The sequence below is a fragment of the Cupressus sempervirens genome, chromosome 11, assembly GCF_028749045.1.
Source record: "Cupressus sempervirens isolate cs-2001-9-10 chromosome 11, ASM2874904v1, whole genome shotgun sequence".
In the NCBI taxonomy this organism is placed as follows: Eukaryota; Viridiplantae; Streptophyta; class Pinopsida; order Cupressales; family Cupressaceae; genus Cupressus; species Cupressus sempervirens.
Genome location: NC_143128.1, coordinates 777,485,589 through 777,508,341, shown reverse-complemented (window position 1 = coordinate 777,508,341; position 22,753 = coordinate 777,485,589). Strand labels below are relative to the sequence as shown.

The 22,753-nt window shown below is 36.4% G+C and overlaps 1 protein-coding gene across 3 annotated transcripts in view; it reads right to left on the bottom strand.

The window, feature by feature from the left end:
* LOC149531899 (cell division protein FtsZ homolog 2-1, chloroplastic-like) overlaps positions 1-22,753 on the bottom strand; it is a 111,848-nt gene that overhangs the window by 2,541 nt on the left and 86,554 nt on the right. For all 3 annotated transcript variants that reach the window (XM_089811554.1, XM_089811555.1, XM_089811556.1), the window contains exon 6: positions 12,181-12,273. In XM_089811554.1, coding sequence (XP_089667680.1) covers positions 12,181-12,273 — 93 coding nt within the window. The remainder of the gene's footprint in view (positions 1-12,180; positions 12,274-22,753) is intronic.

Here is a 22,753-nt window from a genome sequence, read left to right as displayed (position 1 = left end):
TGGGTCCTATTTTGGTGGAGAATCTTTTGATGGGGTACAGGAAAATGTGGGAACATGATAAGGAGAATCATAGGTACTCATGAAATCTTCAACAATATTTTAATAGGAAAATAGAAAGGGGATAGCTATAGGTTTTAGGATCAAGAGGCTGGGGAGTGGAGGTTTGTCCCCATGAAATTCACAGGTACAGACAAACTTGTAGGATGGGAAAGTTTTTTCTGGTCCCACAAGAAGAGTATTGCTGTGCAAAATATCCAAACCGCACTGAATTTCTGAAGTAAAGAGAAACTAGATAATAAAAGTTAAGCATAGCAAAAAGAGTTGGCTTGTACCTGCACATCCAAGCAAAATTGTACAAATGGTTTGGTCCAAAGGTAGTTTGTATTAGAAAACAATAAAATTGACATTAACATAGTAGGGAAAGCATATCTAGACATAATAAGAGTGAAATCTCAATCATCATTATCTAGACATAATAAGAGCAAAATCTTAATCATCGTTAATTATCATAAAATAAGACATTTATATGGACTTAATATTACAGCCAATGAATTTAGAAATAAAATAGAATAAGACATAGGCAAAGCCATGAACAATGAAATGGTTCTGGAATTCAATAATAGCCAAAAAAAAAAATCTATAGGTTTGGTATAGAGCACATTATCCTGATGGATATGCAAAACGTCATTCAAGGATTAATCATGACTTTGGATCAAGACTCAAGAGCCTGTTGTATCAAAGATCAAGAATATCAAACATCTTAAACAAATTGTGCACTTTGTGTGACTTGGCAAAGAGAAGTTCAGGTATGAGGAAGCCAAGATGAGTTAACCTAAAAGCTTGTGATAATGCCATCAGGTCATGAGATACTTCCACTATGAAATTATTATATATTTATCCAAAAATCATCTTTTATTCACATTACCGTGCACCTTTTGTGTTATCTCATGCTATGCTGTTAGAGCCGCATCTTTATGTTGTTAGCATAATTGCAGAACATCTCCAAAGCATATTTAAAGAATTTTTTGTTAGCATATGTTGGTAAACAGATTGTCCTTTTAAATAAACTCTCCAAATGCCCAATTCTGAAAGAACAATTAGATGCCAACAGTTGGATAATCTATCATGAGATTGATAGATTTCCTCTGAATTGGAAGGTACAGCTCCCTTATGAAATGATATGCAATGAATTTGTTTTATCTCTAATTCCTACTGCGGGGTATGTTCTTAACCGGAGAACAGTAGAGGAAAACCGAGTTCCACCCAGGCAAGTGAAATCTCAGGCAGAAATTAGATGCAAAAATGCTGTGCTGTGATCTTCACACTCTTATGAATTTCTCAACAAAGCAATCATGATAGATGCAAATATGAAATGCAATGCAAGCTTAACTATGCAGATGAAACAACTAACAGATACTTGTTGTGTTTGAACCCTCACAATCTTATGACTTCTGACGCACAACAGAATATCACAACGATTAAGAAGAAACAGGATGGAATGCATACAAACGAAACACTTAACGGAAATATTTCCCACAACTAGTTTCAACTCTCTGATTGATTTACCAATTCCATTAAAATGAAACTCTATTCACTTAATTACTTCAACTTAACATTTATGGAAATATAACATACAGAAGAAGAAAGCGGACAGTAAAGAAATGGCACAAAACTCAGTTGTCTCTGCAACAAGATTCACACCAAAAATTTGCTGACCCTTCATTAATCATTTAACCCTATACATATAGAGATGAGAGATGATAGTTACAATAGGAATACCAATCGATTCATTTCCTCAAAAGACAAATGACAAGAAGTTAATTTGTCATTTACAAAATCAAAAGAAAATGAAAAAGAGACATTATTTTGACCTCTTCCCCTTTTCCATTTTCGCTCTATATGCCTGGGGAGCAACTATAATAGGAATTAGCTCATCATTGCTAGACACATGTACATTGGTGAATCTTAAGAGCCATTTTGAATGCTCTCGAGCTAATTCCTTTACAGAATTCATCTGACTTTTTAATTCTTCAGCTGCCACATGTATGCATCCGCTCAATGTCTATAAATCTGTTATTCTGTTTTGACTATTAGGAGTGATGCTTGACAGGTTACTCAAATATACAGAGAAGTTATTTTTCATCACTTCTATTCCAATCAAAGCCTTTCCTTGACCACTAGTCTGCAGTTCAGAATGCAGTCCTTTCATCAACTCAAAAGCTCTACCCTGAGTCTTCTTTACTTTATCTTCCGTTTCCTTAAGCCCCTTTTCTGCTTCTTGAATCATCTCCTGTTTGAATTGCATACCTTGAAGCCATTCAAACAAGGGCTCATTACCTTTCTTCAGAATCTTCGCTTCAACTGCTTCTTTTGCCTTCATCTGAATAATCATCTTCAGAAGGGAAACACACTCTTCACATCTTCCTCTCTCTGTAGCCAGAGTATGTTGATTAGATATGAGGTTATCTTTCTCAGTCTCTAGTTGAATGATAACATTTCCAATTTGATCAATTAACATAACTCCATCCGAATTGAGCTTTTCAATCCATTCCTTCCCGATCTGACCGAAATGTCGATCTTTTTGCAGCTGGGAGATGAAGGCTTGTACTTCCTCTACCGTGGGATTTTCAGCAGCAGGTACACCAGTAATAGTTGCCAATGGGGCAACTAACTGCCTAATGAACCTCTTAAGCTCTTCTATCTCAGATTTCATTCTGATCTTTGACAACTTGAGATCCTCCAGTTGATTTTCTATGATCTCATTACCCGATCTCCATAGGCCCACCTTTGTATCATGCCTGGCTTCTCCAAGATCAATAGAATGCAGAGTAAAATCTCCAAGAGTCAGGTCTTCAATTCGCCCTGCCTTACTGGGTTTGGCAATCTCCATGGTCAAATGTCCTGTTTCTGGATCTTGTCCCAGAATTGACAAAGTTTTCTGCTTCTTGACCTTCATCATGGAAAAACCAGAACGAACTGCCTGAGATACAATGTCCTTTGCAGGAACATGTTCATCTTTCCTTTTCCTTTTTCTTTCCAGTGAGTCTTCAAGTCGGGACTCTGTTCCAATTACCTTAGAAGCTGCTCCTAATGATTCGATGCTAAACATCTTCTTCTTCACTGGAGTCTTCACCATTGTTTCTGCAGAGAAAGGATTCTTTGAATCTCTAGAAAGAAGTCTAGATGAGCTTGGAGCTTTTTCCTCCCCTTGTGTTCCTCCTTCAGCCTTGTCCAATTCAGTGGATTCACTGCTACTAGAGTCTCCATCTCCAACCTCTACTACCTGAATTGGAGAACCAGGTGGCTGCAAAATGGGATTCTTCTCAGATAGAATAGGACTATGATGAGGAGATGGAAGTGGTGTAGTATGAGGAGAAGGGACAGGTGTATTCTGTAGAGATGGAGATGGGGAAACGTGAGGAATGAAGATTGGAGGAGCACCACTATCTTTTTCCTTATCAGTCTCTTTTTCTTCAGCAGTAGATTGGGTCCCGATAACTAGCAGAGAGCCACCTTGACATGTCGGAGATATGGGAATGTTCTTTCAGGTGGTTGATCTCCTCCTCCTGCAGGCATAGTTGGTCCTTGAGTAGCTGATATTGATACATTGGGTGTGGCACTATGAGAAGAAGTGGGAGTGGCAGCAGCTGGAGATTGTTGAGAAGCTTTTCCCTTACTTCGGCCCTTCTTGGCTGTCCACTCTACCCATTTTCCTGTTCTTTTGACGATCCTAGCCACCATAACATCGAGATCTTCATCTATATTAGTGTAGGGCTCTGAACTAACTGGGGTATTTCTCAACCTTGTTAAATATGTATTGCTATACATATTCTGGCCATCATCCTCTAGCCCTTCTACATCCAAATTGATACCATAAGTTTTTACTTGATCCACCGTGAATCTAGCAAAGGCACGATCTCTACTCTCCAGCTCATCTTTACAATTTGCCCAGTAGTCTTCTATGGTGGTGATATGTTTGATCGTGCTTCCAATCTGAAGCACATCTCGAGCATACCCATTCGAGTCAAAAATGGGTCTCAAAACTTCATACTCTTGTAATTTGAACCTTCATTCAAACACTTTCACCATGTTCTTAGCATCTGACCTGGATTCGCAACTGTAAGCTCCAACCTTCATAGGGAATTCATATCCCTTCTTTCGCAGTCCAGCACTTAACGCGTTCACCTGGAGAGCTTGTCTCACGATCTCCATCAACACGATCATGTCATCCGGGTATCTGGGCATCTTCAAGGGAAACCCATCGAATGCTGCAAGACGCAAATAGGAGAAGGATGAGAATTGTATAAAAAAGCAACCAAACTGACTGATTACCGCCATTGCTTCTGGGCTGAATCTCTGCTCCAGACACCCTTGGAGTTCCTAGCAAATTCTCATATTGAATGCGCCATTAACTCTGATAAAATCTGCATAGCTGTTTTGTAGCTGCAAGCACGGATAAAATTCATAACTTTTAACATTTTCTGGCGCATCCTCAATTCTAGGGAGGCCTGGCCATAACTGTAAGGAAGCCAGCATATATATCAGGAAGGAAGACATAAAATGAATTATAAAACTTGGCTGCACTGAGAGCCCTAGATAATTGCTCACTGACCTCAAATGCCCAGTCAATATACTGCGAATCCGAGCAAATAATTTGCACCAAGAAAAAATAATGCTCTACAAAATTAAAGGCATCTGCCTCACCTTTGAGTCGATGCAAAAGAACCATAATATCCACAATCTCTGGCTTGAGATCAGTGCCAAAAAGGGTTTTAGGGACCTTACTCTTGACTCCCCTCGGTTTCTGGAACCAAGACTTCATGATTTCTTTCCTCCATACCATCTTTTTCAAAGAGAATTCTGATATAGCTCCTCCAACTGTCAGTGTGGAGAACTCCTCACGTTCTGGGATTCACAAACAATTCATCACTGCTTGCCTATCAACTGAAATCAATACACTCTGATCAGGCAACAGAATCTGCTTAGTGTCTGGATTGTAATGATTGATACATTCTACAATCAACTCCTGAGCTTGAACTGCCACAGGAAATCCAATTGCCTCCACCAATCCACTCCCGCGGAGCTTCTCAGTAATAGGATGAATTGGTTCAGTCCTTATCCTTCTCTGAAAATCTAGAATATCATAAAAGCGGAGTGAAGTATCTGTGATGTTCTGCCATGTTGATCGGACTCCACCCAAACCATCAAATCCAGAGAAACGAGCCATTTAATCAAACAGATGTAGACTATGAAACTTGAGAAAGTAAATGATTGCAAGAAATAGCTTTGCAAGTACTGTATTAGCAATGTTCAATTCAACAGCATAACGATTCAAAGCAAGAAAATGGTAATTTGAAAATCGGTTAGACTGTTCTTTATATAGAAACCTCAATTTACCCATTAGGTTTTCAGGATCCGCGCCACACAAGCGAAATAAATGATCAATCCGTTAGACTGATGGTTATAACGGGTTCCTCCATGTCTTTTCACTTTTCCGTTGGCTTAACTGTAACTTCCTTTATTACTGACTTACTTTCCCGTTTTAACCCTGTTTTGGAAAAACCAAAACGGAATACTCCCTAGAGCGAAATCCACTTAGCTAAATTTCACTTGAAACAATCTTATAATTCTGTACTTTGTGATCATGCTCACAGTTATGATTTTCGGTCAGATGCGGAAAATAGATTTCAAGGGTAGAAAACCCGCCGAGGAGAAATAAGTTTCCATTTCTCCACTTTACCTACTTTAAGTTTTCGGAAAACCAAGACGGAGTACTCTGTTGGTGGAAATCTGCTCAGCTCGATTCTGCATTTAGACTCCTTTTCAAATGTGATTATTCACTTCCCTTGTATCCTTTAGGCTTCTTGTGATCAATTTGTTACATAACCAGGCTTGCAAGATTAATTTTTTGGAGAATGCGGAAAATCTCCTCTGAAGGTAGAAACTCCGCAAAGGAGAAGGCAATTTCCAATTTTCTGCGAAGCCTCCGTTTAGTCTTTTCTGTCTTAACTATTCCGCTTTAAGCCTTCGGAGAATAGAAAAAGTACTTCGCCGACGGAAGTGGGGCCTACTGACTTCCTTTACTTTCTTTAGTTATGCCTATTCGGAAAATTGACTTCTTGGTGCGAAAGCTTGTAAAAGGAGAAGCTATTTTTCAGTCTTCCGCAAATCTTCCTTTTACTCATCTCAATAGGTTTTAAATCATTCACGTCATTGAAACATCCCGAACTTTAGATGATCTTAAGCAAAACATAACTCTTCTTTCTGAATTCATCCTGTAGACTGCATTTACATTTCTGGTGGAGTTTCACCTTCCGGCTACAAAAGTCCGCGGGAGGAGAAATCAGTTATGAGTTTTCCGCCAATGCCTTTTCTGAACACTTTGGCAATTTCTGAATGATTCTCGTGCTAGAATATGATGATAATCAACTGACTTGTCTATAACTTCACTCACCTTTCTATTTTGAAATCTGCAAATCGCATTTAAAACTCATTGCGGAATTTTACCTTCAAGGTGCGAAAGTCCACAAAAGGAGAAGGCAAAACTGAAATTTCTGCCCCTTCATCTTTCTTCATATTCAGTCCGTATAATCTACATGTAAATTTGTCTGAGGTAGTATCCTTTGAGAATCTCCATCGAGTAAGGATCTAGACTACCCGAATGAACTATGACCATGAGGAAACCCACCCGGCTATACAATGTGCGAGAAGGGGGAAAGATGGAAACCCGATGGAGACAATCATCACCTAAAGAGGAAAGACTTATTGACTTGACAAGACCAAATATGACGAAACATCTACTTTGCCAAATTACTACGCGACGAAAAAGTGGGGCAACAGCATACAAGGTGTTCTAACTTTAGCTTCTAATCAGAATATTTGGCTATTCATGCATCCACTTAACATACAAAGATGTTTCACTCAAATAGAAATTATCACTAGAATTATGCACCATCTTCGCAATGAGCCCTTGGTCTTCTCATGTAAAACTTCAAAGCTCAGAAATGATTTAACATTTTCAGTGACCTCTTTTTTCTTCTAATCCTTTACAATGAATGTGCTTATGACCACTTTAACAGACAGACCTTCATATATTAATTTCTAATATAGAAGTTGGAACCAACTTGTACTCTAAATTTAGTGCCATGGCGTTATTTATAAATAGACCACTGTAACCCGGAGACTCACACTCCCCTCCCAAACCTTCAAGTACCCCTCCCTGAGACCTTCCCACACCAGGTACTTGAGTACCCAAGCACCCCCACCTCCGCCATTCCATAACCATGCCGCCTCTGGGATGTGTACTTGATTTTCTATTTGAATTTTGATTTTGAATATTACTATTGGGTATGTAATACATAACTATGTTGAATGTCAATGGTCGCAATTTTGCTATGCTCAAGTATTTTAATATGGTATGTTCTAGTGAACTACTGAAACATCATTTCATAACTAGCATTTCAAAGTTCTATATGTATACTATACAACACCCCTCTCTGGCCTGTCCTCCCTTGCCACCGTCCCCTAGCCATCCCGAAAATGAGGCCCATTTTTCGCTCATCCTAGAAACTCGCCCCAACATCCCCCGCCTTCCCAAAGTACCCCCGTACTGGTGTAACACTGAAATAGACAGGCTTTCCATACTTGCAATGTCCCCCCATTACAAACCCCAATTGTGATATCCCTATCTTTTTCACGTCATGGCAACCATTGAAATAATAAATCTAAGGATCGTACCTGAAGTAATCAAATTTGTTGTCAATGATAGCAAGACACTAATATACATGTTGTTGAAGCCATTAAGTCTATTTTGAGCAAGAGGAGGAATTAACTAATCAAAAGATTAGTCATTAATACACTACTTCATACTTGGCATCAAATTAGTAAAGCTGTCGATTAATGACATCTAAGGGGTTCCCAACTATGAAGATGTGATTCAATTATCATAAACTACATAATGAACAGAAGAAAAATGTGTACCGTGCTTACAAGGAAGTAATCGTTATTGAGTAGGTAGAAGCGATCACAGCAATATTTAATATCAAGAGCATCATCATAATGAAGGAGAGCAATTGACCTAAGGAAATTACACGCAATAACCACCGGTGATAATAATAGTGTCCATTGACATACTAAGCCATGACCATAACAACAATGGTTCTTGATGATGATAAAGAGCTGAGAGAAGATGGAAGGTACTAAAAACTATAAAGGCAATCATCCGAGAAACTCGAACTAAGAACTATTATATCTGTCTAACTCTACGGTGATATCAGCTAATATCAACCCATTAGTCATAGTTAGTGAAGCACCACATATGACAGCAAGGAATGAATATGATTATTACTAAGGAATAGATCAACTAAGTTGAGGAGTCTATGGCATTCATGACGATCATTACTGACTTAAGACATTGATAATTTTAATAAGTTAATAACAAATCAATGAAGTTTCTTGAGCAATAAACCCATAATCATTACTCAAACATCACTATCAATTAAGGCAGTTAAAAGTCAACTATTAATAACCACCAATTACAAACTAATCAGGCACGATTAATGATGGTTATGTCAGCAATTACACTTGAATGCTGAGAGGTGTGATTATCATGAGGGTGAAAAGGTGATTATGGATAGACATGAGACTTGTCTCTTGGAACGCAGCCAATTATATTCCGTTGCAGGATATATTAAGGCATTCAAGCTCAATTCAGCAGATAGATGCTAGAATCAGAAAATATAAAAGATATTGGATACTATTCACAAGGAAGATATGAAAATGGAAATGAATCTTACATATTGCTAGCAAGCAATTGATAAATTGAAACTGATTAAAGAATGTTTTATCTTAATCAGAATCCTATTAGGGATAAAGAGAATACAAGTATATATAGAATACATTACATAATTATATATACTGATGCAGGAGCATCCAGAGGTATAAGGGCAATCCTGTGTCACCCAAAAAAATGTACTTAGACTTAGTTTCTGTTTCATGTGTTTTCATTTTTGGATACCCATTTGGGTCAAATAAAGGTTCCAACTCTCACAGTTCCACTATCAGTGTGTTAGAAAATCCCGAAAAAATAGGAGCATGTAATTGGGCCATCATTTTGGTAAACTAGAAGGTGTGAATTGGCCAGATGAATGTAATCGTGATTTAGAGCATTCTAGAAAAAGAATCAGGTCAATAGGCCCCACGGTTTGAAAGTTATTGCAGTTTTCCAGGTTTTGGAGACCTCCTAAGAATGCTTCAAAATCAGGTTAGGGGCATTAAATGACCTCGAAAAGGGCCGAAAAATGGGGGATGAGCGAAGCTCGTCCCATAGGGCTATAGAGCACTTCGAGAGCTTTCCGAAAATGTAAACGGTTTGTCAATCGGAGCTACGGTTCAAAAGTTATGCCTCCCGGAAGTTCGGTTACCATTTATGGATTCTTCTAGATTTGCGCCGACTTCTACCGCAGCTTCTGGAACCTTCTATTTGGTCGGTGGATGCCTACTAGCACTTTCTAGAATGTACTCCTAGTCCTTAACCCTCCGGGGTCTATTTAAGGAGATTTCTGGCATTGTAAAAGGCAGTTCGGAATAAAGATGGAGAGGAGGTACTGAAAGGAGAAATTATCTCCAAATTTATGCTATTGTAAGCCCTTAGGGCATGTTTTGAAGTTTATTTTCTCTGTACTGTTTGTACTAGCTTATTTTTCTCAGTTAATACAATTTTCCTTTTTTGTTGTGTCCATTCTGTTCTTGGGTTGTGTCCCCATCATATACATAGCCTTTTCCTTAAACCCTTACTAATACCATTAAGAACATAGGTTGGTTTTGTCAGGGAGAAATGGAGTAATACCTCACAATGAGTAAGAAATCCCAAGATAGGTATGCATATATGTTCCAAAAATCTTGAGAGTCTACTTGTCGATTTTTTTCAACTTTCAAGTACCCTCACATAACTAAATCCCCATTCTTTCTAAGGTTATTGATTAGGAGAGAAGTAAGGAATTAGAGCTTAAAGAATGTATTATGAATTGGTGATTGCTTCTTAGTTTAATCTGATTTAAATGCATATAGATGTATGTTAATCTATGGGGATTGGCATTCTCCTAGTAGGCAACATTACAAATTGCCATTTCCAATCACACTCTAGAGTCTAAACCCTAATTGGAATTCTGTAAAGTCCTAGCTGGGGACATTACAATACTAGAACACACTTCAGTCTCCAAAATGATCAAATTCTGAGAAAATTGTAAATGAAGCAGAAGTAATGAAAATAGTCCCATCTCTTGAGCCATAAGATATGGTGTCAAATCAATGTAGATTGGTGTAATGTCCCCATTGGTTGCCAGCATCAGAATTTCAAGGATTAGCCTAATATTGGATCCTCATAGGCTGACGAGGATCGTTAGAGGGTCTCCTGAGGATTGACTCATCTCCAACATTCAGCGATTTATGGATTTGGCCTTCGTTCGATGTCATTTGGACTCCATTTGCCATACTTACTATGTATAGTAAGTCAAGGGTAATAGAGATGGACCCTTTATTTTTAGAAAGTGTATTTGGTCACATGGGGATTTCTGAGGAGAGATTCCTATTTCAGACGGCATGGCAATCAGACAAGTATTTCAAGAGATATTAAAGTTCAAGTGACTTAAGTGATTTATTTAAATATTTTCATGTTATAAAGTTATAAAGTTACTTAAGTCACTAAAAGACGAAATTGGCTTTTAATCCCACATTGCTTAGTTGTTTGTTTCCTCTCTCATATCGAGGTTATAAAAGCATGGAGCTACACTAGGGTTGACACCACGAATATATGTTGCTTTATAAAATCCTAAAGGTTGCTTAGATGTGACTGGATATTTCCCAAGGACGAAACCCCTTAAGGAAAATAGTGAGGCTGGACGCAAACCTGGCACTCACATTGGTACTTTCAGAACTGAAGTTCGATTGGATACTTTGGAGGTTGATAGGAAGTTGGAGTATTTCCAACAGCAGTGAAGTAAAACAGGTCAGTACATAAGGTTTGCACGCACAGGTCATCACTGAGTCATACTGGTTCAAGTTGGCAAGCAGACGAGAGAGCAGTCACCCTGTAGCAGAGGAGATTGTTGTAATACAGTACTTTGCATAAATGTCATTCCATTACATCTGCTGTATGTTATCAGCATTTCTTTCTGGCATCGGACATACAGTAAGCTGAGCTCGAAATAAGGAATAGCTGGTCGGCATTTCAGAATTGTATCACAGTGAAAGCGGCACTTGAATATCTTTCTCCAGTAGTGACGAGCAAGGAATCTGATAACAGGAACAGTACACAGAAGCCGGAGGAGGTTGCAAAGTCACCTAAGTGTCCTGATTAGTAGTTCACGGTCAGTTCAGGGGATCCCTCATTTCCAACCGGTGGCAGTCTATATTATCAAATATCGGGTCTGTACTATCTCACACCTGTAACTATATGTTATGGTCTTCTTTTCTCATATATAGGAATTCTGTCATTAACATAAAGCATAACAGACCTGGGTTTATCATTGCAAATTTAAATGGGTATTATAGTCTAGTATAATGTGTCCGTACCACTATCCATGTATTTGCTGAAGTTCGTTTCCACGACCGCTCATGGCATTTATAATGATACACAGTAAAGTGACAGTATAGAGGCATTTTGTTTAAGGCATTGGATTGTATAACAACTGTTTGACGAAATTCCCTCTAGTCAAGTTTCAATATTTTTAATCAAAACCAGCAGAGAATATTACAACTGACTTCAGATAAGTTATGCAAGACAGACTTCAAATCAAAATAATAGAATTTTTTAATAAATTACTAGGAAAATGACCTTACAAATTTCACCGTGTGTTCTTTGTTACACATGATATAGGGAAAACAATCACTTGCGTTGAATACATGTTTCTGAGATAGTGACATGTTCCAGCTTCATCAGACATGGATTTGAAAATGAATTAGAGTGGTTACAGTTATAATTTGTTTCCATTTTAAATACATCATATATGTTTTGCCACATGTTCCAGCTTCATCAGATGTGGATTTGAAAATGAATTAGAGTGGTTGCAGTTATAATTTGTTTCTGTTTTAAATACATCATATGTTTTTTTCTAAGGGGTTGATTGAAAACATAAGGATAAGTTAGATAGAAAGCCAAATATGATTTCCACAGTCACTTACTTGTCCACTGAGTGATTCATCTATAACAGCTCCAAATATTAAATTTGCATTAGGATCCACAAGGTCATATATCACCTCAGCAGCAGCATTTACCTGCAATATAACAGTAAAAGATAGATCATAAAGTCAAAAAATAGCAAACTTCAAAGGAAGATTGAAGTTCAAACAAAAGAAAAATTCATGTTGCTGTTACAAGGATTTATTGTGCATTTTTTGTCATCAATCTTTCGGACTACACTCTGATCCATCACGAGATGATAGAGATCTCAAGCAGTAGAATAGATTGTTGCATACCCAGAAAGACTAATAAGGGAGATGGGAAAGGTGGGGGAGAGGAAGTTGAGAGGTTGCATATGGAACAATGTGCAGGAATGTGACATTAAGAAAAAAAGAAGACAAATAAACAAAAGAGAACTAATTTAGTTCTAAAGATAACATAAATAAAACAATATAAATATATCCATATATTAAAAGTACAAAAATAAAAACAAATGAGGGAAAGATATGCTCTACAGTTAAATATAGTGTAATTACCATGAATCTACAAATATTCATAGTCAATTTAAGGAAGAACGGAAAAGTATATTATTTGAAAATATTTACAAGCGAGCATATTTAGAAATAGACATAAGATAGGAACTATGAAACATGTTAAAAACTTTAAAGATCGACAGGCTAAGAAATTTATAAACATTTTTAACATAAAACAAACTATATATATTATTTATAAACATAGGCATATCTAAAAGAACATCAATAAGCCAAAAAAATAACTTATAAATAAAAATGAAATTGCTGACATATTGATCAATCCCAAGTAATAACATAGTTAACCATTTATTTATTTCTAATATAAACAAACCCGAAAGAAAAGTTTTGTTGTCACAAAAATACATCAATGGTCAATGGGCCCTTGACCTATTAGTGAAGTTGAATAGTTCATAACTAAGTCCACTAGGGATCGAATCTTGATTAGTGCAAGGCCCTGACATTATGTGTGATGAGACAGGGATCATGCCATGAGCGAATTTAGTGGAATAACTATCACTCAGTCCTTGGCTCTTTGTCAAAGAGGTATGTTAGTGAACAGATTTGTCCTTCCAAAAACAATCACACAAACTGACTCCTTATGCCCAGGATGAAGGACAAAGTGCACTAACAATTGGATAGATTAGCATGAGATTGGTAACCTTCCTTCCTCTGAATTGAGAGGTACATCTCCCTCTTGTGATATGCAATGAATGAAATACTGAGATGCTGTTCACCCGAAAGCATCAAAAGTCACTAACATCTACTCATAATCACGTAGCAAAAGCAAAGAGATTTAAACACTAAATGAGAATGAAAGTGAGAAGCCGATACAAAGATCCCTTCTTCTCACTCACAAATGACGACTAACAAAATGAAGAGAACACTCTTTCTGATAGATAGATAATTCTGAAAACACAGTCACAAAATGAATGCATATGCTGTTGGGTATGATAAAGATAACATTGAACATGATTATTACGAGACAAAGCTTCAGCATAAGCTGAAGAAAAGAATAAAATACACATTCAAAAATTGCATTCTTCATTCATTCAATACTAACTATAAGCTCAGACTTTCATTCTATAGACAGAATTGCATAATGAAATGAAAATAATGAGTGTCCCTCTCCATACAAACAACAGAATGATTTCCTTTCCTTCTGCACACAAGCTTCTGGAAAGAAGCAAAAACAGAACACTTTTCTTGTCCTTTTGTTCTTTATTTATCTTGCCTTCTTTGACGGGTTTCCTTCTAGTTTCCAAAACTGATTCTTGAAAATTCCCTCCTCTGATGGCTTTTTAAACTTTATTATCCTTTTCTGTTAGTTTTCAGAAGGATTACTGCATTTGTAATGGCACTGCCCTTTTACAGTATGTGTTTTTCAAATGTAGCAACCTCTTAAATTTATAAGAGAATTGATTCAAGAATAGACATGTCCCTTCATGGGACATCTCTATTCATTAGCATAATGAAAATGATTGTAGTTATTATAATATACACACACACACTTCTTATGTATACTAAATATATATAAACATATCTTTGGTATAATTTATTGGAGTGAAGCTACAAAACATCAACACTCCCTCTTAGCTAGGGAGGATAAACACATGGCTAAGTATTACCTCAATGTAATATCAAGTTAGCAAGATTATGAATATCTTTGATCAAAAGATATTCACCATTTAGATATCACCTCATAGTATCAATAGTAATGGCCTCCTAAATGTCAAGTCACGTAACATTTACCAAGTACTTAAAATATTCGTAAGGTATGTATACACGCATTCTCAATAATGCTTACCATATGAATAGCCATGGTCTATTTAAGAAACCACCATGCAAGTAATCTTCTATTGTGATCAGCTTAGACATCTTAAGATGTCCATCACTTTAGAAGGCCATGGTTTGCTTAAGGAACTTAATCCACCATGCAAGATATCATCTATCATGATCTGCTGAGACATCATAAGATGTTCATCATAATAGATGACCATGGTTTGTTTAAAGAATTTAATCCACCATGCAAGATATAATCTATCATGATCTGTTTCAGCCACCATAAGATGTCTATCACAATAGATTAAATTATTGAAAGATCGTCACCTTTCAATAACTCTTACAAATACAAGTGATAATCATTTGGAAGTCATCACTTCCTCATGATGTACGCAGGGGGTAGGCCCAAATAGTCATCAGGTATATTCATGAATCACAATCCTCTTGACTGCTACAATTTATTTATCACTAAAGAATCCATCTACTCCCTCTAAATCAATACAACCGAAATCGCCGAAGGTTGACTGAACCATATCCTCTATCTACTCCCTTTCTTTCAAGGTTGTCTATAATGAAATGTCAGGCTCCCTCTGAATATCAATCTTCCTCTACCTACAATAACATTCTTAGAGGAAAAGACCAAGGCACATAGCTCTTGTAGTACATATTGAAAGAAAAATAAGAGATTAACTACAAAAGATAAATAAAGGTAATTCTCAAGGTATAGCAATCTGAAAATACTATATCTTATAGTTAAAGGATGGTGCCAAAATGATGAATCACTTTAGAATTTAGGACTGATTTTCATGTCATTTTCTTGAACCACTCATACTTCTTTATATATAGATCTTACACACTCAATGATAAGTCTCATAATATATTAATAATGGTGTACATGAAGTTTCCATAATTATTCTTATTTTTAATTAAAACACTCTTCGTGAAGACTTGAAACTCCTTATTACCTCCACTATCTAACTTTATATTATATTTCTCTTAGGTTGGTAGTGGGTCAACAATCATACCTTTATATTTGCGGTTGCTCCCATGCACATTTGTACTTACCCTTTTTTTCGAATCACCTTCGTTTTATTCTCGACACCAATGACCGCAGCTGGCATATCAATGTTATAACCAACATATTTTCATGGTCTTTTTATTATAATGTCCTTAATTGACTTCCCTATACCAATATAAATGTGATATGTGGCCCGTTGGTTTGTAAAGGTTCGGGCGTAATTACCTATTGGTGATATCCTCCATGGATAATTTCTTCAAACTTATCATTGCGGCATATAGGCAGCCACGTTATTTGCCTTAATCATAACTGTGGGCATTAAATAGTTGAAGTATGGGAGGTCCCTCTTGTCAACGTGGCATACCACATAGTACATGTTCCTTATTTTACCCTTTGTTATATTTCCTTCTATTCCTTCAACTGATTCCTTCATTTTAAATCATCTTCCGGTCATTGACCATGAATATACATATGTCGTTTATGTTCAGTATCAAGGGGAGGCCTTTTCTATGCTTCCAAATGCTCCAAAATCTCTTCATCTATATGGGTCCTATTTTCCTTGTCCACGGTATCTCTATCCATGGTGTGAGCATCGTGGATATTGAGCTATCTTAGATTGTAGACTGGGTACTGGAAATTAATTTTGAGAAGGTACATCATGTGCCATAACAGGCGGTCCACATGACAGATAGGTACAATAAACTGTCACAACTCAACATAATGTCCATTCAAGCATATATACATAGAATTTGTATCAGAAATGCATTCTACACAGGTATATCATGTGTCGAAACAGATTATTGGCTATATACCATAGTACTTATACATGATAAAACGTTCATCCAAATCCCCACTTGGGCACATTTTTAGTGTTCTGTGCCTTGCATTTGTTATTAGGGAATGCCCTGATCATCTTACTATAATATTAATTGGGCAGTACTGAGAGAAACAGAGACATTAAACGGTGTAAAGCTGACAATAAACCCCATTACAGGTATGCACACTTGAAATTAATATCAGAAATAGAACTTAAGCCATCTGGAAGCCCACACAAGCCATTTAATCACAGAGAACAGACAATCTTTCAAAAATGCCTTTCAATTTTATTCTTCAATTCCAAATCTCAGAGTGAACTCTGCTCTGATACCATGTTAGTTTTAAGAAGGATTGCTGCATTTGTAATAGCACTGCCCTTTTATAGTATGTGTTTTTCAAATGTAGCAACCTCTTAAATTAATAAGAGATTTGATTCAAATGGGACATGTCTATTCATTAGCATAATGAAAATAAATGCACTTATTATATATATATATATCTTAGTGAAGCTACAAAACATCAACATTTCCAAAGAAATTTCACATATTATCTTCCTTCCTCCAACAGACAATATCTTTTAGTGACAGGTGTCCTATACATAATAAATGAGGTTCTATGGTTAAGAATAATTAAATATCGTCCTTAGTTTATATTTATTTTTCCCCGTCATTTTGTCACTAATGTGACTGTCATTGACAATTTCGATAGTGCTGTACTCAGTCATCTATATCTTTCAAACCCGACATAATTTTGCAATCGCTCTGGTGAAGATGTACGGAATTACGTTTTCTTTAACATCTCCAAAATTCAGCACCATCCAACAGTTGAATCAAAAGTCATGCCCCCAACACAGAAACTGATTTCTGTATTTAGAAAATCCATGGTTACGGGTTCTTTGAAATCTTATCTTCTGCGCAGTCATTCCATGATTCTCTTGATATTCTTCCAGCACTTCTATCTATTCACTAGCTGAGTCCAGTGCATAAACAATATTTATTTTTGCTACATCTTGATTTTCAAGATCATGAATGGCCCTGCTATTCCACAGCTGGATTCCATCAGAAAAAGTGTTGTGGGGCTGAATGATCATAATCATCACAGTTCTTCACATCCTTCCCAAAGTTGTGGTCAAGTGATTTGCAGTTACATTTCTTACAGTAGTAATAGGAGCAACGGTAGATTTGTGAGAACTGTACAAGAGAGTATAACTCTCCAACACAATTTTAAAGAGGAATGCCACTCAAAGCCCACTTGTATCATCTAAAAAATGCAATCCCATTTGACTGAATACAGAGCTGATGGTCCCATGATGTACAAAATACAGGCTCATATAAGATATCTATCACAAACCTTTAAAATGCTCGACTGAGTGCTTGACTTAGGAAATGAATTTGTGCACTAGCTCCATCAAGTCTAATGGCCCAAACAAAACTTGCATTGTTCCTGTCCCAAGATTAGATTGTCAGGTGTCGTTCATTAGATTGTTGTTTAGAGAATAATAGCTTAGCAAAATTACAGAGAATTGCCAATTCAATGTACTATGAGCACCTTTTTAAAACTTGAATCGCTGAAATTGAACCTTTGAAACTGAAACTTGAACCATCTTGAACTTGTGAGAACTTCACTGAACCACTTTGAACCTAGATGAAGCCTGTTGAGCTTGTATGAACCCACTTTACTAGGTTGAACTATGTTAAACCTCATTGTACCCTACTAAAGCAGGATGAACCTGTCTGAACCTGTGCAAACCAATCTGAACCTGTTTGAACCTAACTGAATTGGTTCAAAGGGGTCCAAAGTGTCTCTTATCCTACTTATCAGAATTTAACATGTAAATTATAGATAAAATGTTCACCAAAGCAAAAAACATAGCTGGGGAAAAAAATTTAATGAGGTCCATAAATGGGCCGACAAGGTCCTAGCCAAAGGACCCTTGCTCCCATATTGGATAGCTAAAAGTAAAAGGTTGTTGTGGATGATATAAAATCCTCCATCAAAAAAACTAAAAACACATCAATGGGATAAACTTGATACCAGAAGCAATGCTAGCGAAAATGGAGCCAGCTCTGAAATGAAATAGAATTACAATAATGAAAAGTATTGACAAATAAATATCTATATGGGTACAATGCACATTGTAGGATTTGGAACTAAACTATTCAAGTGTACTCTTCATCAAAATCAAATTCATTACACTATCTATATGTGATTGTGAAGAACATGTTGGCTAGAATTTTTGTTAAGTCACTATGACCACAACTTACAAAATTGTCTCAGCAATAGAGGGGACTCCCTTCTTACCATATGTGAATTCAACAAAGACCTAACTCAAATTTACAAAGGGTGGTTTTTTTTAATCAATTCCTCTTTTTTCAAGAATGATTCTTGCATGATTAGAACTCTTTTAACTTAACAAAAGGTCTCTACTACTATGATAATACCAATGGCTTTGGGGTCAATGTAAGAAGAACTCAAAAGACAACAATCTACTTTTATATTTTGTCAAATAAGTATAGAAACCCAAATTCTCTTGCAATTATCCCAAATTAGGATTGAGTTAGAATAACCAGTAAGGCATAGAATCTCTTACTGGATACTCTCAAACTTAATAAAAACACTTACAATTGAAGCCCAAAGTCTTTATATAGCCACTATCAACTATAACAATTTGACCTATAGCACAGAGTCTTCAAAAGCTCAAATTGAGCTATAACTCTGAATGCAATATACAACTCAAAAGTTTGCAAAATTGAATTCAAATCCCTCCTGAACAAGGCACCAAAACTCACAATCAACTCATGAAAATGTCATCACATAACAGTTTGAATTGGCACAAAGTCTCAAAACAATGTGACTCTTTTATTGAAAGCAATCTGATTTACATCCAAGCACAAAGTCTTAGAATGCCCATACAACTAGCAAAGTTTTCTTGCATTGCCAAAAGATACAAAATTACAATGAAACTTCCTCCTATATATAGGTGAGGGGCTGAGAGAGAGGTGGGAAAACCCAACAAACATTGACCTATTCAAAAACCTAATTTGGTTTATTCAATCTTGCAAGTCCTAATGCATTTGCAAAGTGATTACATGTTACATCTTTGAAGGAAATACTATCACATGCAATCGCTTTCATATTGCATGCAATATGTCAATTACAAAGTTATCAAATGCATGATGAAAATAAACTGTCTGACAAGACACAACCCCTATTACATTATCCTTTGTAACTGGTGTTCATGTTGCAATAGTATGCCCGATGATCATGTGTTCCAATTTGGTGAAAGCATCTTGAACCAGAATATGAATCTGCATCATTGATTGTTTTGTACTGATGGCATCAGCAAATCACCTACTTGAAATCAGTTTTGAAAGTTTTCTATACTTCCAATTGTTTTTCACTTCCGCTCCTTGCACAAGCATAAGTCAGAAGATTTTCCTTTTGTAAGGGGGGTTTTTAGGTCTGATTACAAGTCATTTTGAAAAGTATTTGCCTCCCACAAATGGATTTTTCATGCTCATTTGCAGCTTTCAAAATGAATCAAAATGTGCGTGAAAAATGCTTGTAGGTGGCTTTCTTAGCTCACATTACATAATGGGCAGAACACCTTTGTCTTTTTATGCAAGACAAGTTTATGGATGAGATTTTTAATCCTGATTGCAAATACAAGAAAAATAAGAGTTTGGAGCTTTTTCTTCATTGCTATATGCATCATTCAAGAACTAACTTGTATTACAGATGCACTTCAATATACAAGGGGAACTACTTACATCATTCTGAAAACCAATGTTCTCATTCAAAGAATACAAATCTCTAAAAGACAAATCTCCCAAATCTTGATGACTTTGGATCTAGAAAAGACGAGCAATTCGCAGCTACATAGGCAACCAAGATTGACCAAATCATCCCAAGAATGAAGGCAAAACTCAGTCCTTTACAAATCTCTGACAAATGGCCATGAATGAGAGCCAAAATGCATGAAGATAGGGAGCCAAAGAATTGTTCAAATCTGCCCTACACTGATTTTTAACACCATGGCAAGTATGAATTCAATGAGAAGGAAAAACGGAGCCCTTGATGTATAAACCCAGTTTGTGGAAGTGCATACAAGCTGCAAAATAAGATGTATTTTCCCTAATCACATTTCTTGGTAGATATTGCAAGAAACATGAGTGATTTCCTCTTCAAGAATCACACCAATGCCCTAAGACAGGCTTCAGAGAAGAGACAGCAACATTAAAATTAGTTGCACATTCAAAACCCAGTCATAATAGCATTAGACGGAATTTAAGAAGCTCGGTGCAAATATTTAGAAGGAATTGGCAGGATTTGAATGTGTCTCTACACCTCACATGAGCATGCAAATGCTCTCAAATTCATCGTCTTAAGCCTTTAATGGAAAACACAGATTCTAATGCCTTATGCATGCAGGCTTTAAAACTAATTATACACGCCTCTAAAATGCCATTTTTAATTAAAAACGGGATTCTGAGTTCAAGAAGCAAATATTACAGGCTTCATGAGGCCAACAACACCTCACACAAGCATGTAATGCTCTCAAAATCACCACTTTTGAATTATAATGGCCTCATTCGGAATGAATGCATGTGCTGGGCTCTTACATATGTTAAAAAGATGCAAGAATGGGCATTTCGGAAACTATAACATGTATGATATGAGTTTTTAAGATAGCATTCAAAATAGCCACCCAGGCATACAAAGCATTCAGAAATACCCTTACATAATAGTAACGGGTTTTTAATGAAGAAATGCATGCCTTGTGTATACATAGTATTCATATAAAGACCAAAACTGACTTTAGGAAAGCATTTACATATAATATGAGCCCTTTTAAAACATGTAATCCCTCCCAAAATCGCCACTTGGGTTCATAACAGGATTTTGGACATGAAAATCATGTAATGACAATGTCTTTACAAGATGCAATCCTTCCAAAAATTGTCACAATGGGTTAGTTATGGGCTATAGGAAATGAAAGGCATGCCTAGACTTCGTTACAAACTATTTAAAACATGCAATAGCTCCCAAAATTGCCACCTTGGCATATAGTTGATGATTTAACACAAGCAAGCGCTTCTCATGTGCATTTACAAGAACTTTTAAATTTTAAAAGAGAAAATATGTAACCAGGCTTGAAAAGCCCACTGATACATTATGTCCTCATTAAACTTCATATATCCCCATGCAAATATATAAAGATGGAGTTTTAATTCCACTATACAAGTAAACAACACCCAAGACGACGTGCAGTGACAAACAAAAAGCCCACTTATGCAAGATTTTAATCAAGGAATGAAGACATGGAATTAGGCTTTAAAAGCCTGATATTGCTGATACCAAAATTACTTTGGTTTAGAAGATGTGGACATCATTGGCAACAACAAATACAGAAAAACATGATTCCAGGTTTTCTTTAATGTTATCCGTGTCTCAAATATGACTAAGAAGATCATGTTCAATCACCATTCCAAGAATTCTTTTGAGCCTCTACCATTCTTTATCGAAAGTCCTCCTTTCCTAAGAATCATAAACAAAAGAAACAGACATTTTCATCACAATGACTAATTATTGAAGAATGTGACTCTAAATCAGCTACTCTTTCTACAGGGAAAGAACCTAGGGTTGGACAAGGCAAACATCATTGTCTTGAACAAATACTGAAAATATCATTCCAAGATTCTACAACATAGCCAGTTTGAACCTTGGATCCAGTCTCAGCTCAAACCCAATTCGGACCCCACTTATATCCAAGCAGGTATTTAGTCAAGATAGTTTCACGACCTGTGGACATATCCCAGATGAATTCAAGAGAATCCTGAATAAGTTCGGGTGAATCCAAATAAACCCAAAACAATCCAGCAGTTTTACTAGACAACTTTTTAAATTTTCTCGCTTATATAGAATCTTTTTGGGCTTTTACTTTGGCTACTTTTACTGGCAGACAACAGAGATTTTTTCCAACATACGACTCTCTTTGTTCAGTAGAGTAATTTTTTTACCATAATGCACTCACAATAGACTCTCACCTAGTAACAGATGCAATAGCAGTCCTATTGACTAAATAACAGTGATCAGGCTATGTAGAAAGTTTCGTCCAGGCAACCATTAAATACTCAAAGCTCACTGTAATTTTGATTTTTGCTGAAAGGCAGTAGAGAATGCCAGTTGCATTTGCTTATGATTCTATTTTACCCTATCTACTACTATTGCTATTTTGTGTTTTATCCATTATTGACAAAGCATATCTTTTAAAATTTATTCAAACAGCACAAGCATGAGCATATAATTTATTCGAATAGCTATGTTTTAATGATTCTTACCATCATCTAGGACCAAAACTTTGATTATTATATTAAAAATGTTACTTATACTTTAATATTTATAATTTATATACCTTTTTACCTTAAT